This window comes from Emys orbicularis, chromosome 12 (assembly GCF_028017835.1).
Source record: "Emys orbicularis isolate rEmyOrb1 chromosome 12, rEmyOrb1.hap1, whole genome shotgun sequence".
In the NCBI taxonomy this organism is placed as follows: Eukaryota; Metazoa; Chordata; order Testudines; family Emydidae; genus Emys; species Emys orbicularis.
Window position 1 is genome coordinate 8,086,025 of NC_088694.1, and position 16,306 is coordinate 8,102,330.

Below are 16,306 nucleotides of genomic sequence, written 5' to 3' on the forward strand. Positions count from 1 at the left end.
TTTGTATTCTAGATCTATAGGTAGCAAGTCTGAAACTATTCTAGTTCAACTTCTTTAACTATTAATATGTGAATAAAGGTTTTATTTTAAAAAAGGAAAGAGAGATTGTTTGGAAATCTATCGTGAAATATCACTTGTTGAACACGTTCGCTGCAGCAAAGCAGCTTGGAGTTCATTCTTGTAGTTCATTGTTCAATTGGAGATAAGAAATTGACTTACAGGTGAGAGGAAATCACCATATTATCGTTTATAATTTTGATTTATGCTACTGTTTACTATAGTCTGAAACTAAGCACCTTTTTAAACATGACCATGTCTATCATGAGTGATCTTTCTCTGCTCTGTACACAAGTGTTTCAGCCAGTACTGCTATCGCTTCCAAACTAAGCCAATGAAACAAAGTATGTCCAGTTGTTAAATTGCTACTTTTTACTCAGTTCTTCCAAGCATTGTGCCACTGTGATGGGCCTCATGAAACTGGCATTTGTTGCACGTTTGATCAGCCATTCAGTTAGAAGTTAATGTTCAGCAGCACTCTGATGTTTATGCAAGGGTTAAATAACTTCTTCCACTGTTGTCCAGACAGTTGGTTTAAACCATTCTGAAACATGTTGTACCTTTAGCGATACAGTTAGTTGCTCTTGGGTTTTTTCTAAGCAATATTATGATACAAATAAGTGTTTGTGTGTGTTTGCAAGGGACAAAAATAATACAAAATTTCTCAATGTCCAAGTATTTGTTTGTGACTAACTTAGATCTCTTCCTGAGGTAAAAAGGCTACCTGGTCTCTGATACATGGAGTACTGTAAATTTCAACTCCTTGCGCGTTTGTGGTGGCCACTAAATAAGAACAAACATAAAACTGAAGTCTTGCTATTCAACTACATTTTACCTAAGTCCAGTTTGACTTCAGTGAAACTGAAGCAAATTTAGTAGAGCCTTTCTTTTTAAGCAGCACTTGAAAGGTATTTTATACGTCTAACTGCAGTAATACTACTCAAGTCCTAAACCTAGTAGCTCTATTTAACAACTTTAGTGCAAGTAAATATGCACCTTCTGGTCAATGCGCAGGACATGAATTTTAGAAAGCTGCTTCTCTGTAAAGTTTAACATGCATGATAATTTCTTAATCTGGGAGAATTTTACAAACTTTTTAAATTGGAAGATAGCTAACATCCAACTTGCCAACTGAATTTATTTTCCAAAAGAGAGGTTAGAAAATTGTCGGTTGTTTGCTAAAGTTCTATACTGAATAATTAGTGCCAGTTTTATAAGTTCTATTTTACTAAAGTATTAGACTAACACTTGTGGGTTGCCAACTTACTTTTTTTTTTTTTTTTTAAATTAATGCAGTGCACTCAATTTATAATGGTCCATTATCTGTTACATTATCTTTCTCCAAATCAGTCAATACCTTTTCTTTATCTAAATATTGACAAACTTAATATGGAACTTAAGTGTTTGGGGAAGTGGTAAATGTAAAACTTCTCTCAGTTTTTGTCCAAAAAATGTAAAATCATTTGTCATGTTACTATAAATGTCTAAAAATGTAGTGCACCAAGACAACTTGTGCTCCTGCTGTTAATTATAGGAGTTAAATTGCTTTAAACTAATATGTAACGGAGAAAAGATGCTCTGACTGAAATGTAAACCTTAAAGTCTAATCCTGCAATCCTTCATCAGACATTGTCTGCAATGGAAGCTGTGCCTGAGTAAGGATGCAGGTTGTTGCTTCAGTGTGTAAATGGGCAAGTTGGGTTTATTCTTCCAGCAAAATGTAGAATTACACCTTCCTAAGATAAAGCATGTGTTCTTCAGAGCAGTGTTTTAAGTAAAGGCTTTACCGTAATAGGTGCTCATTTTAAACCTCAGCTTGTGCACATCCAAAGCTCTGAGCTCTAAAGCCCTAGACATTATGGGTGAAAATTGTATCAGGGGAATGGTCTATTTATATACAGTGTTCACTGTGTGTAAATTTCTATAAGAAATGGAAGGAAACTCTTCTGTAACACCGTAGAAATCTTGTTTCAAGTCTGAAGATGGGTTATTGATCCCAAATTGTCATTTTAACCAACCGTCTACAACTTGTATGTTGGGTACCTTTTTCTGTGACTTATCTGTACAGAAATGATCCTGTTGGCAAAGGCAGTAACGTACGTGTGTGTGTGTGTAATGTTTTATAGGAGTTAGCATTCTCTACCCTAAATTGGCTTAGAGTCCTATTTCAGTTAAGCCTCATTGTGATATATTTATCTTGTTATAGAAAAGCTGCCACCGTGTGGTAGAAAATTATTACTGCAATGTTATCAATGTCTAAACCAAAATGGGACCCAACATAACATTCTAAGAGAGAGGTTACACTTTTTCATGCAAAAACAAAGACTCTTTTTTCCTTTAAAGAGAAATGCTGGTCTCTTTACATTTGGGTGTGTGGTTTAATTATGTATCACATGTAAATATGGTGCTGCTTAGATTCAGCACAACGAAAAGACTCTTGATAGGAGCTTGTACATTTTTATGTAAACTGTTATAGTTTTGTGTCTTAGTAAATTACAAACAAGAGACTTTAATTTAATTTGTCTAATATTCTTTTGATGAAATTGTGGGATTGAGAAGCTGTGAAATAAAATTTGTTTTGATACATATTTTGTAACCAATCAAGTTTGACATACTTTGGCTTGTGTCTGGAAAATATTCCTTTTAAGAACACTCTAGCTGTATGAGCCTTTCCTTTGCCTCCTTCTAAATACCTGGCAGAAAGAGGTAATCCAAGTCAACTTTCAAAAAAAACTATTCTTGATAGTTTCATGTACTACACTTGCCCCTGAATCCTTAACCCATGTTTGTGGGTTTTCAATAATGCCCTATTTAAAAAAAAAAAAAATTACTGTGTGACAGGACCACAAACTGGAGAAGCTGACTAAACATACATGGGAACTAGTGCTGTCTAATTTAGTCTTTCAGTTACAGCAATCATAGGAAAATTTCATACTGAAATGTGATTATATGGCAGACTGTTCATTTAATATATCTTTTTAGCTCTAGGACAGGCTCATTTAACAAGGCAGATACTTACTACCTCATAGACTTTAAGGCCAGAAGGGCCCATCCTGATCATTAGTCCAGGGGTTCTCAACCTTTTTCTTTCTGAGGCCCCCCAGCATCCTGTAAAACTCCACAGCCCCCTTGTGTCACAACTATTTTTCTGCATATAAAAGCCAGGGCCAGAGTTAGGGGGTAGCAAGCATGGCAACTGCCCAGGGGCCGCCATGTAGCTAAGTTGCTCAAGCTTCAGCCTTGGGTGGCAGAGCTCAGGGCCCTGGGCTTCAGCCCCAGACAATGAGGCTTCAGCTTTCTGCCCTGGGTCCCCACAAATCTAATGCAGGCCCTGCTTAGTGGACCCCCCGAAGCCTGCTGGCAGCCCCGCAGGGGCCCTGGATCCCTAGTTGAGAACCACTGATCTAGTCTGACCTGCTCATTGCAGGCCACAGAACCTTGCCCACCCTCTCCTGTAATAGACCCATAATCTCTGGCTGAGTTACTGAAGTCCTCAAATTGTGCTTTAAAGACTTCAAGTTACAGAGAATCCACCATTTACACTAATTTCAACCTGCAACTGACCCATGCCCCATGCTTCAGAGGAAGGCAAAAAAAACCTGGGTCTCTGCCAATCTGACCCTGGAAAAAATTCCTTCCTGATCCCAAATATTGTGATCACTTAGACCCTGATCATGTGGACAAGACCCAGCAGCCAGACGTGGGAAAGAATTCTCTGTAGCAACTCAGAACCCTTCATATCCAGTGTCCCATCACTGGTCATTGGAGATATTTGTTATCTGAAAGTACAAACTGGGAGGACTCGGCGTGGAACAGAACACAATGGTGCCACAGGTCACTTTGAGGAGTACAGATGTGCTCATGAGACAGAAGTGACAAAGGAGGAAAGAAAAGGCACAATAGTCCAGCCAACAACTGTCTGCTCCAAGATTACACCTGTCACTTCTGTGGGAAAATCTGCAAGGCATGAATTGGGTTCCTCAGCCACTTAAAACCCCACCAATGAACCCCCTTGGCAAACATTATCCTCACATGAAGGGATAGCCAAAGACATGCTATTGTAGGCAGCAGTCTCCTCATATCATCTCCTCCATAAACTTATCAAGCTCAGTCTTGAAGCCAGTTGAGTTTTTTACCCCTGCTACTCTCCCTGGACAGTTGTTCCAGTTTCCTGTCCATGCCCCTACTATTTAAAGTAAGGACTGCTTTTTACTTACACACACTGAACTGCTTCCTAAAATATTGCTTGCTCGCTTTCACATGCATATGGCATCTGCAGAGCAACATACTATAGATGCAGTTGTATGTCCATAAGGCAAGACAATTCAAGGCCTCCTCTGTGATATTGTGGCTATCATCCAATTCACCTTTGAATCTGTATTTGGGGCACTGTGTTGTTTGGTTTAGATGTTCTCACTCCAGTCGCATGAAGTGGAACTTTTGATTTTCCATTTGTGCATCAAGTAGCTGCATCTTCCATGGTTTGTTCGGATGCAGTTGAAAGTGGTTCAAAGTTTGCATCGCAGGTTGAAACCAGGAGGGCAGCTTTTTGGGTCAGTAATAAGGTGCTCGTTTGGAATGGTAATCTGCTGCATTGCCAGCAGATCGAGGGACGTGATCGTTCCTCTTTATTCGACATTGGTGAGGCCTCATCTGGAGTACTGTGTCCAGTTTTGGGCCCCACACTACAAGGATGTGGAAAAATTGGAAAGAGTCCAGCAGAGGGCAACAAAAATGATTAGGGGTCTGGAGCGCATGACTTATGAGGAGAGGCTGAGGGAACTGGGATTGTTTAGTCTCCAGAAGAGAAGAATGAGGGGGGATTTGATAGCAGCCTTCAACTACCTGAAGGGGGATTCCAAAGAGGATGGAACTCGGCTGTTCTCAATGGTGGCAGATGACAGAACAAGGAGCAATGGTCTCAAGTTGCAGTGGGGGAGGTCTAGGTTGGATATTAGGAAACACTATTTCACTAAGGAGGGTGGTGAAGCACTGGAATGCGTTACCTAGGGAGGTGGTGGAGTCTCCTTCCTTGGAGGTTTTTAAGGCCCAGCTTGACAAAGCCCTGGCTGGGATGATTTAGTTGGGAATTGGTCCTGCTTTGAGCAGGGGGTTGGACTAGATGACCTCCTGAGGTCCCTTCCAACCCTGATATTCTATAAGTGAGGTCCAGACACTTTACCATTCCCTGGCTGGATCCAGAGACATCAGATGGTCATGGGTGGTCCACAATGGTTTTTGCTATTGCTGTTTGAATCAACTTTTACAGTATCTGGCAGCCTCAAATACTGCTTTTGTCTCATACAGCAAATGAATAAGCTAAATAAAAGGCAGCTATAATTATATACCCACCACTGATAATTTAGAAGGTTAATTTAGTTCCACAGGCCTGGCCTCTGAATTGGAGCAAGCGGCAAGCTGATCGCCAATTGCTAAAACAAGAAACAATCCACAAATGGCTCCAAAGTGAAGTTCTAAATCTAATCAGTTCAAACTAGACACTTGTTTCAATACCTTACTTTTAATAGCAGCTCATATTTAAAAAGAATTAATCCTAAAGTGTCAGGAAGTGAGATTTCTATGCTGCAGCCTTTTCTAGGATCACAGCCCAATCAACCAAAGAAAGTAATCCGCATCCAGATATGCTTCAGCCCAACGGGGGGGCACACAAGTCAGTTTCCTCTAGACTTCTGATGCATTCATTACTATTTGTACAGTGCAGCAGCTGTTCCAAGCTACCCTTTTCCTTCATCCCATATTGGATTTTTGCTTTGATTAAAGCGAATTACAATAGACCATGTTCTCTGAGAAACGTAGGTGTGGGAATTGGACAGACAAGCCAAGGCTCAGAACAGCTACCCCTTCATTTTAATCTTGTTTCTTATCCACTGAGTGAAGTACAAGTGTGAGGACTCCAGGTAAAAGCCAAAAGCTAAGGCATTCATGCTGTCCAGCAAGAAAGCTGAGACACTCTTGTCATTCATATAAATGTGCAGCATCTCAAAGCACTTTACAAAGTATGTTTTACAGATGTAAAGGAAATGAGGGGCAGAAAGTTGTGATTTCACAAGATCGTATGTCAAGTTACTGATGGAAATGGGATTAAAACAAGTGTGCCCAAGTCCCAGTCCTGGGCCATTGGCACTGGACCATGCACCTGACCCAGGCGAATGTCCACCTAAGGCCTTCCCCCCCACCCTTGTTTTCTGTTGCTACCGTGACACAGTTTTTAGCTTAGTTAAAAGGCTGTACCAGTATCAACCTGCTCCCATTAAGACACGGTTCTCCATACGAAAAGGGGTGGGGGAGCGTTAGGTAAGGGCAAGCAGTCACTAACGTATGGCCGGAGCCACAGGGGTGCTGAGCACCCGCAATTCCTACGTCCAGGCTTTCTCCCAATCACGAGGGAGGGCGGGAGGGAGAAGGGGGGGCCGTGGCGGGAGAAGGGGGGGCCGTGGCGGGAGAAGGGGGGGCCGTGGCAGGAGCCCGCCCGTTCAAGCTGGAGTAAATGTCCTTGTACTACAGGGCGTTGCACTACGTTGGCTGTAGACGAACAACCGCCGTTCTGCTCTAGGGCAGCGGTTCTCCACCTGTGGGTGGGGACCCCAACGTGGGCCACACCCCCATGGTAACGGGGTCGCCTGGCTTAGCCTTGCTGGGGGCCGGGGCCCAGCTGGGGCTGAAGCCCGCGGGCTCAGGCTTGTCCCCCGCCCCGGGGCCGTGTCGCGGTTTGTTGTTAGGCGGTCGCGGTGCAGGGGCGTGGGAGAGCCCCTGGACTAGGACGGCAACCTGAGGCCAAGGCGCGGAAGAACCTTCCCGATTACCCTCCCCCGCCCGCCAGTGACGTCAAGGACGCTGCCCCGGAAGCGCTCGCGTCTTTCCCCGTCTTTGTTTTATCGCTTCCGGGTGGCGGGTGTCGCCCTTTCCGGTCTGGGCTGGCGGCGAGGTAGGAGGCGAGGGGTGGCCGGGCTGGCGGGGCGCGAGCCGGGACTGGGGGCTGCAGGCCGCGGGGGCTGTTGAGACACCGGGAGGGAGGGTGGGCGGCGGCGCCGCCGGGTTCCCGGCCCCGGGGGGCAGTGGGGCGGGCCGGCCTCGGCCCCCTTCTGCCCCCCTGGGCCGGCCTCGGTTCTCCCGCCTTGTCCCACGCGCCGGGCCGGCCGTCAGCGGAGGAAGCCCCGGTTCTTCTCCCTTGGGCCGGGGGGGAGCTTGTCTCCCCGTCCCGATCCCAGCCACGTGCGGGGGGCGGCCAGGCTTTTCCTGCAGCGCTGCGGTGCGCGGGGCCGGGTTTGGGCCCGTTAGTCCCCGGTTTGGGTTTGGGATTTAATGGCTCCAGTCCCAGTTACATCAGAGAATTGGGACCGCGCCGATCACCTAGCCCAGGACGAAGCACACGAGGGTTGAGGGCGAAGCCTTTGTCCTGGGGCCCTGGTGGTTAGATCAGGCGACTATGCCTGCTTGTCTCTAGGACACGCTGCAAAACCTTCCCTTTCGAAAAGGCCTTTCTACCATAAGAATCACACCACGCTGACATGCCCTTATACTCCGAAATCCATCCCCACAAAAACTAGCAAAATCCTCAAAAAACAAAGACTTGACCACAAGCAGAGTTGTGTGTGTTGGAAAAAGGGAGAAATGCCAGAGACTCCATTAAGCTCACAAGGGACTTTGTTATTGCCATTGGTTTTATGCGGAAGGCACAGAGATACTACAGGATAAAATTTAAGATGGATAGACTGAGGTGTGCTTAAGCTGAGCAGGACAACTCTCAGTGGGCTGGGCTGTTAGAACATGTGTCTGAGTACTTGGTTAGTAGGGTCTGACCCTGTGATTTATGTCCCCTTAGGTATCTCCTCTTGCACATCCCTGTGTGGTAACACATAGAAAAATAAGATGCAGAACGACGCTGGGGAATTTGTGGACCTGTATGTGCCTCGTAAATGGTGAGTGCCTTTCCTTGGTGTGCTTGGTGCTATTATATAGGGGCATGGGTCTTTCCAGGCTGACTCAGGTGGTCAGTCTTGTGCAGCCTCCTGCATCCAACAGTGTCCGTATCCCCATAATAAACCTCACTGGTATGTGATGGTGTGTGAAAGGCAGTTCCTGTGTGAGGATCAGTTTATGCCCTGAAGCATGAAACTTGGTAACCAAAGCACCAGTTCACTATATTCTATGAAGGGATTAATTTAGTTGAATTACTACTTCCTCTTAGATTCCAAGGCCAGAAAGGACCGTTGCGATCATCTAATCTGACCTGGGTAACACAGGCCATAAAACGTCTCCAAAATAATTCCTTTATTGAACTAGATCTTTTAGAAAAACACCCACTCTTGACTTAAAACTTGTCACTGATGGAGATTTCACCATGACAATTGATAAAGTGTTCCAGTGGTTAGTTACCTTCACCGTTAAGAGAAAAAAACACAACTTTCACAAAAGCACATAGCGTTAGCAAGTGGCCAGATTGGTGTTGGGAGTCATTTTGTTCCGACCTTCTTCAAGGGGGAACAAAAACTTATAAAATGAACTGCTCATTTGTGAGTATGTGTTTATTTCCTGCAGGAGCAGTTTCGTGAGCTCCTTCTGGGTTCTTAGGAGTTTTTACAATGAACTCATGATTACTCACTGCATCTGGATTCACAATGTTTAGTCTAAAAGTCGCAGTCCTGGGATTAAGATAGGCAAAGAATTAAATAGACATACCAGGAGTTTTTTTTATAAGAAATTCAGATAAACCTGGTAAACCCCTTAAATAAACTATGTGAAGTGCAGGCAAAAATAATTTTGTGTGAGGGTGCTATTGGAAGGGCCAGTTGATTCTACTCAATCACTACCACTGCTCTGTTACTAAATAAGTAGCATTCCTCTCAGACATAGTAGGTAGCTACATTCCAGTTTCTTATAGTTGCTTTCCAGAGCAGATAGGCATGCATATTTCCGGTGTGAGTTATCTTCATTTATGTGCAGTGAACATAGTCTAAAAATAATGAAATAGGCCAACATTAAGATTATTTACTGCCATAGCTAAGTGTAATACTGCCAAATAAGAGCCAGGTTTAAATCCGGTGTCAGGCCTACTTTTAACTGTATGGTCATTGAGCTCTCTGATGCCTTGACTATCACCATCAAACTGCTAGCCCGGCTGTATTCATACTGTGAGTAGGCCTTTAATAGGCTTTGTTCGGTTAGTATAATACCCTCCTTGTATGCTTCTTATTTTAAATTCATATTACCTCTTTCCTCAGCTCTGCTAGCAACCGAATAATCGGTGCTAAGGACCATGCTTCCATTCAAATGAATATTTCTGAGGTAAGTATAACTCATGACAGATGTAGATTTAATTAGAGAGTTGTAACTATTTGTGAAGTTTAGAACCTTCAGTTTCACTAACGTTTATGAAGTGCTCAATATGTCAGCGTGAATGTTGTATTACATCTCCAAATAAGTCTAATACCATCTCAATAGCATTGGATGCAATTTATCTTGGCAGCTTGCTTTGGCAAATCTGCCTTTGTTGTGCTATGTACAGGATTTGTAATTTTTTAATATTCATGGAGGGAATGTGGCTTAGGAGTTAAGGTATGGGACTGATCATTGGAAGTCTTGCAATTTTGTCTCTGCAATTTGCTTACTGTGTGGATTTGGGCAAATTACTTCATCTTTTTTACATCACCATAATATGCACATTTTTTAAGTGATTTTATTTCCCTTTTAATGTTAAGAAAAATTCTCTTGCTTACCATATTTCATTATTCAAGGATTGGGGATCAGCAGAAATGAAAAACAAATCCTTGTGCTATTTTACGGGTCGCTGCAGGGTTTAATCTTACACTGCTCAATGTTCTCTTTCTGGGAAACTTCCCTACAACTTGAAAAAGTGAGATCATTTGTGTCCTTTTTCTTGTGCATTTAGCTGCCCGCAGAACAAGACTGCTTCTTCCAAATTTCGATACAGTCCTAAATCCAGACAAGTGCGCTTGTCATTAAGGCAGCTAAATCCACAAACTTTTAAATTGGACATGTACTTGTGTCCCAAAAGAGACTTCGACTTTATCTTCTACCCAGGCCTTTGTTAATACACCAGTTTGTTATTGGTTAATTGTATTCCTGTTATGTTGTCTGATCCTAAATCCATCAGACTCCATGGTCCTTTTATGTATGTGGAGAAACTAACCTGTCATTTTTAATGTGGACATTTGGCTTAGGTTTTGTGATTCATGATATTCTGACCATAGGACCCATTTCTCTGCAAACAATTTACCTTTTGTCGCTTCTTGTTTGCAAACTTGATATTTTTTAGAGGGTAAAGTATTACAAGAATTGTGTGTTTACCAACATGTCTACTTACTCAAAATGATCTAATTATAATTGTAGGTTGACAAGGTCACAGGCAGAGTCAATGGCCAGTTCAAAACTTATGCCATTTGTGGAGCAATTCGTAGGATGGTAAGAATGTTTTCTTGAAAATTAGGAAATGTGTTTACTCCATCTTAGATTGGTTGGACTGTTTATCCCCATGTGATGCATGTTTGGCCTTTGTGAAAAGTTTGTGATCTCAGTCCAGCTCCCAGTGGACTATTGTGTCTATCACAAAAACCATACCTCTCCTCTGTCACACTATTTGGCAGACTCAGTAGTAAAGGGAACAAAGACAGTGGACCCTATCCAACTTCTCTTTAAATGGAAAAACTCTCCTGACTTTAGTGGGAGTTTGTACAGGGCCAGTCCATCATAGAAACACTGCTATTCTTTATCCACAAGTTGTTCTTCCTCCAGAACATATCTGAGGCACACTGTCAGAGGAATGTAAGGATGTTAGTATTGTTGCTTCCTGTGCTACTCTACATGCTCACTGGATAGAGGATTTCTGTTTCTAAAGTTCTCAATCCAGTACCTTTCATGAGACCTTAATCAGTTTTAAATGTAAAACAAAAAGCTAGCTTGTATTCATTCTGTTTAGATTTGAGAGGTGAATTTCATGAACAAATTCCATTACCAAATCAACTTCTCCACTTATTTATTCTGATTTTTTTTCTGGTTAAAACATGTATAATTGAATTGCCCAAAAATCTGTAGTAATGAAATCAGTAAAAGAAATAGCTGAAGATTTATTTTTGTGTGTGTGTGTGTGTGTGTGTGTGTCAACCAGTATGCCGAGTGACCAATTTCTAGAGCAGTGTTGGATCTGTGGTGTTCATAAGCAACACAAAAATCCAGCTTTTAAGATTTCTTTAAACCAACTCAGTGTGGTGCTTTTTCTGCACTTTCATCAGGGTGCTATGTCTTTGTAATAACAAGATATATCATTGAGCATCAAGTGACATAACGTATGAAGTTAAAAACACTTTCTGGTACTGCAAGATGGCCAAGAATTTGATGAATACTTTTGGAAAAGCTAATTTGCACAAATAGCATTGTATCAACAGATTTATATACATCTCTAAGCCGTTGATGCTTCCAGAAATGTCTTTAGGTAGCTGAGCACCTCACATCTCTCATTTTACATTTAAAAATGAGAAACCAGGGATTACAGACTGTGTTTCAGCACTCCATTTTTTTCTATTTAAGGGTGAATCTGATGATTCTATTCTGCGTCTGGCAAAAAATGATGGGATTGTTTCCAAGTAAGTATGTTTATCTCATCTTTGCAAAGGTTATCAATGTGATTTCCTTTCCGGGTTCCAGAGTTTTAGGTCTTGATGAAAACATGTATTGTGGATTTACAGGCTGTTTATGAAGTTTTACAAAAATATTTATTAAAGCTGCTGAAACAGATTATGACTTTGTAACGATTTTGTTTGGTTTTCTTTTCCAGGAATTTCTAACTGAAGATGCTCTCTGATATGGAACATTCTGTTGTAAAATAAACAGCTTGAACATATTTGATGTGCAGTGTTTTATTTTAGTTCAGAACCATAAATGCCAGTGGGTTTTAAAGTTCTCTAAATATCTTCAGATGTTTGTGCAGGAAAGTTACAGAACTGACTAATTCTGAGGACCTAGAGATGAAACCTTTTGATATCCCAATATATAGAACTATGCCTCGTTTGAAAACCTGGATCTGCATTTTTGTTAACTTAAAACTTTCTCATCCACATTTAGTATATGTTGCAAATTTAGCTCTTTGTATTACCCTTGCTTTAATTCTCTACAGCATAGATCAAGAGTTGAATGTTTTGCAGGTATAGGAATCTGGAAACACTTAGAAATTGTTTGATTCTGCCTGTTCCATTGAAATGTGTTTGAGAAGAAAAGCTTATGTAGGATATGCCCTTGTGGGTTAATTTGACTGAGACTATTAAAGTATAGGCTCAGCTTTCTTCTGCTAATATCAGTGCCGTATGTGTTTCTGCCATCGATGCACTCATACTCTTGGCTCGTCTATTGAAAGCTTATCGTGTGTCATTATAGGAAATGCTTACATTTTCTTAACATGCTTTACCCATATTAATTACTCTGCAAGAGACAAAATATTCAGGAAAACTTCACTTTTCATATGACCTCAGATGGTAAAAAGTAGGGCATTATGCTGTCTGAGAAACTCATTTAAAATATCTAAACAATATTTTAATACATAGCTTACGGGTCCTTTAATGGCCTATTAAACTTTTTACCTGCTGACATGTTATTTTTAGCTATCTCACTACCAGAGCCCATAGGGAGTGCAGCCAATTGGAATGAGAATACACATGCTGACACTGCCTCTGTTATCTGTCAGTTCCCTGTCTCTGGCTAATATCCACCACATCGCACTTTTGACCTGAAGCTCACAGCTGTTCTTGCCTTTAGGTTTTGGAAGAATTGTTTCCAAGTTTTATCTGTCCTACTTCAGGTGTTTTATTTCAATGGTAAATGGCTGGAGAGCATGCAAACTCAATACTCAGTTGAGGAAATGGGCTTTGTGAAGGGAGATTGGCTGGCTGAGGTTCAGACTGTACAAATATCTGATGGATATAGAAGCAGACTTTGCAGTTTGGGTCCAAGCTAGAGGGGTGGGGTATTAGGCTACAAGCAAAACCCTACTTCCAGTCTAGTTTCTAATGTTGTTCTGCAAATCTGAAATCGTAGAAATACAGCAAAACCGCTTTATACACTAAGATAAATGCAGTTTTACAAGATAGCCATGGTTCTCAGGTGTCTGAAGTTGCTCCAGCCTCCTCTACCTTAATGCACTGCACTTTTTAATTATTAGATACAACTTTACTTTCTCCTACTGATTCAGAAAATCTTAATTTTTAAGATCTGGGGGATAAGGCCTTGGTATGGTAATTATCTGTGAAGGGCTATTGTCACACAGGATGGTAAAGAAATGAAATCCCAAACAGAAAGTAAATCCATCTAGATTCTGGCCCTACTCACTAGTATCTGTAATGCTAGTATCAAAATAGTAGCCAATACTTTTGTCAGTGTTCCTAAAAAAGCAAGTTTCATACCCTGCCTTGTACAACATGAGCCCTCACAGCGAATAAACTACATCAGTTTCTCAACCCCGAGAAGGGGCGGTGGGGGGTTATGAAAAGCAATCAAGGAGTTGTGAGGCATGGAAAATTTGATTAGCTTCTAAAGGAAAGAAAATCTTGCTCCCCCATTACTTGCACACTCTTCCCCTTCAGGATCCATATTCAGTCAGTCCCATGAAACATACAGATAAATTAGATTGTTTATCATTGAAACCTTTTAAATGTAAGGGGTTCATACAAAATGTTGACTTCAGCAACCTGACAAGTTTGAGAAACACTGAACTATACCAAGCTAGATGATTACTACAAAAGTAGCCACTGAAAGGAATGAAGGATGTGGATAAACTAGGAAGGGGGCGGGATAATAGGGATTAAAAGTGGCCTACTTCCTTTCAAATACCACATGTCTCAAATCTCGAGCTAGAGTGCTGGGAACAGGGTTAGAAGGTGAATTGGGCCAAGGAATCTGTGTGTGGCTTGGGTAATTCGATAGCTGAAGAATATCCACCTAAAGTGAATATCAAATGTACTGAAAAATCTGATCTCTGGACTCTGGTTTACTTTGGCTATAACCCCATAGGAAGCTATAAGCACAAAAGCTGGTGTAGCAGTTGAATATCTCTTTACCAGCGAGGCTTGTCCCTTCCAACAAGAAAAAGAAATTAACTTGCAGAAGGGGATCAGAAAGAAATAGCTATACCAACATTTGCAGATGTCCTCTTATATTACTGAGTGGAAGGTTTAAAATCCCATGGACAAAATTTCTCTCAACTTTCAATCTGGTGTTGCATAACAATAATCATATTACTGTAGGTCAGTTACAACAGTGAGAAGTGCTATACAGAAGTTGTTTGCCATCCGTTCTTTGATGGTTGGTATTGCAATAATTTCCCCTGTTGTCATATTTGGCATTATAGGTGTTTTTTTAATCCATTGTTTGCCATCTTCTACCAATGTAGTGTGTGTAAGTGGAGACATTAACTTCATTATTATTTCAGGTTCCATTAAGGCTCCTGTTGTCCTGAGTATATTTCCAGAAATTAAGGTGGAACACGTCCAGATCCTACGTGGGTCACCTCCTGTTTTGTGCATTTCCCAGTATAGTTAGATTTCGATGTATTTTTTAAAGCGTGTGGGATTTTTAAGTGTTTCCTTTAGACTTGCGCCCTTTGTGCTTCAGAATGTTGATTCTACACATCATGCCATTCAAAACTATATGTTTGCAGTTTTCCCAGGTTTTATAAGCAGCTCTCTAGGGGTGTTCTGCTGTTTACATTTAGTATCTAGCTGTATATTGAGACTGCTTGTGTGTTTGTAGATTGCTGAGGATTCATGTGGGTGTGGGAAACTGAAGCCTAGGGCTCTTCTCAGGCAATCTGGAGAAAGGAACTTGTCTCGTTATTTTGTTTGTAAAGGATTGTCTTTATTGGCAGAATATACAGGATATCTTGCTCCTCATCTGAAATGGCATGGTTTTTTTTTTGTGTAGGATACTTTTTTACTTGCATTTATAATAGCGGTCAGAGACTCCAATTGAACTGGGGGACTCATACTAAGTAAGGTAAAGCAGATTGTTTAGTTACCGGACCCTAATGATATACTGTATATTCAATATGATCTTTGAACTCACTAAAATGTGATAGGATCCCCAGAATATGCTATTGCATGGATGTACGAAAGTACACAGCATGAACCTTGAGCTCAAATAGTCTTTCATCTCACATATTTTTTTAAGATACTCCAGCAGTCAAATTTCAGAAATCACTCTTCAGAAAGACAAATAGTCTCTGAAGCAAAGATTTAGTCTTGGCCCATTCCAGTCTTCATTAACAACTTTCTTTTGTACCGAATAAGAGCGAGATAAATTTTAATCCACTGAGAATCTCTCATGTTTACTGGGATCTCCTAAATTAGCTACTCCTGGCTTGGCATTAGGATAAAAGTTAGAACAGCATCAGGAAATGTTTAGAGATGATAAATGTCTAGTGTACCAAAGAGTCCAAATCTTACTTAGTTGTCTCTAGTCTGCTAAGGTAGTCAGCCACATGGATTTCTGTGGGAACCCCCCCACCCCCAAGAAAATGAACTGGACACATAAAAGCCCAAGACAGACTTGAGGTCTCCTATATGTCATCTTTTGAAAGCAGATAAAAATATTTTAATTAATCTATAAGATCCCAGGAATGTCACTCTGTATCAAAGCCTAAAATGTCCATACAGCCAGTGTGAAGCAATGGAAGCAGCTACAAGCATGTTCAAAATATCACCATATTAATTCATTGCTGGGTTTTATGGTCTGTTACTGTCCAATTTTGAAGTTCTCAGTCATTTTAGCTTTACGAATTACACGTGTATGGTGTGCAACTACAGCAAGGCATGTATCTATGCCATGCCAGGAGTCCTAGACTATTGTGATATCATAGGTAACTCAGCCAATCGCCACCCTAACTCTACAGATAGTTTGCATGCGACAATTTCATTGGTCTTATAAGGGCAACTGCACAAATGGTGGAATGCTTGGCCCAACTGCCACCTGCACAAATCTCCCAACACAACCCCCCTAGACACACACCAACACAATCAGCATACACAATCCCAGCCCCTCACTACAGCACACACCCCTCATTTGCCACCTGCACAACTCTCCCAGCGCAACAGACCCCAGAAACAGCACAGCTAGCATGCACAATAACCCCAAGCGCACACAGCCCCTCACGACACCACACCCCCCTCATTTGCCACCCACACAACTCAACACAAATCTTCCAGCATTGTCCTCACCTTGAAGTAGG

The 16,306-nt window shown here is 41.6% G+C and overlaps 1 protein-coding gene across 1 annotated transcript; it reads left to right on the plus strand.

Moving 5' to 3' along the window:
- The first annotated feature begins 6,941 nt into the window (after positions 1-6,941).
- Positions 6,942-11,933, plus strand: RPS21 (ribosomal protein S21). The gene is made up of 6 exons (XM_065414525.1): positions 6,942-7,003; positions 7,901-7,997; positions 9,300-9,363; positions 10,429-10,500; positions 11,623-11,678; positions 11,870-11,933. Exons 2-6 carry the CDS (start codon positions 7,948-7,950, stop codon positions 11,877-11,879), a joined length of 252 nt encoding a protein of 83 aa, XP_065270597.1. The 5' UTR covers positions 6,942-7,003; positions 7,901-7,947; the 3' UTR covers positions 11,880-11,933.
- Positions 11,934-16,306: the final 4,373 nt, after the last annotated feature.

Bases quoted from the DNA above. Each gene is read 5' to 3' on its own strand.
- RPS21 (XM_065414525.1), top strand. From the start codon at position 7,948: ATGCAGAACGACGCTGGGGAATTTGTGGACCTGTATGTGCCTCGTAAA. The intron at 7,998-9,299 runs GTGAGTGCCTTT...CTCTTTCCTCAG, and splicing joins CTGTATGTGCCTCGTAAATG to CTCTGCTAGCAACCGAATAA. The intron at 10,501-11,622 runs GTAAGAATGTTT...TTTCTATTTAAG, and splicing joins GTGGAGCAATTCGTAGGATG to GGTGAATCTGATGATTCTAT.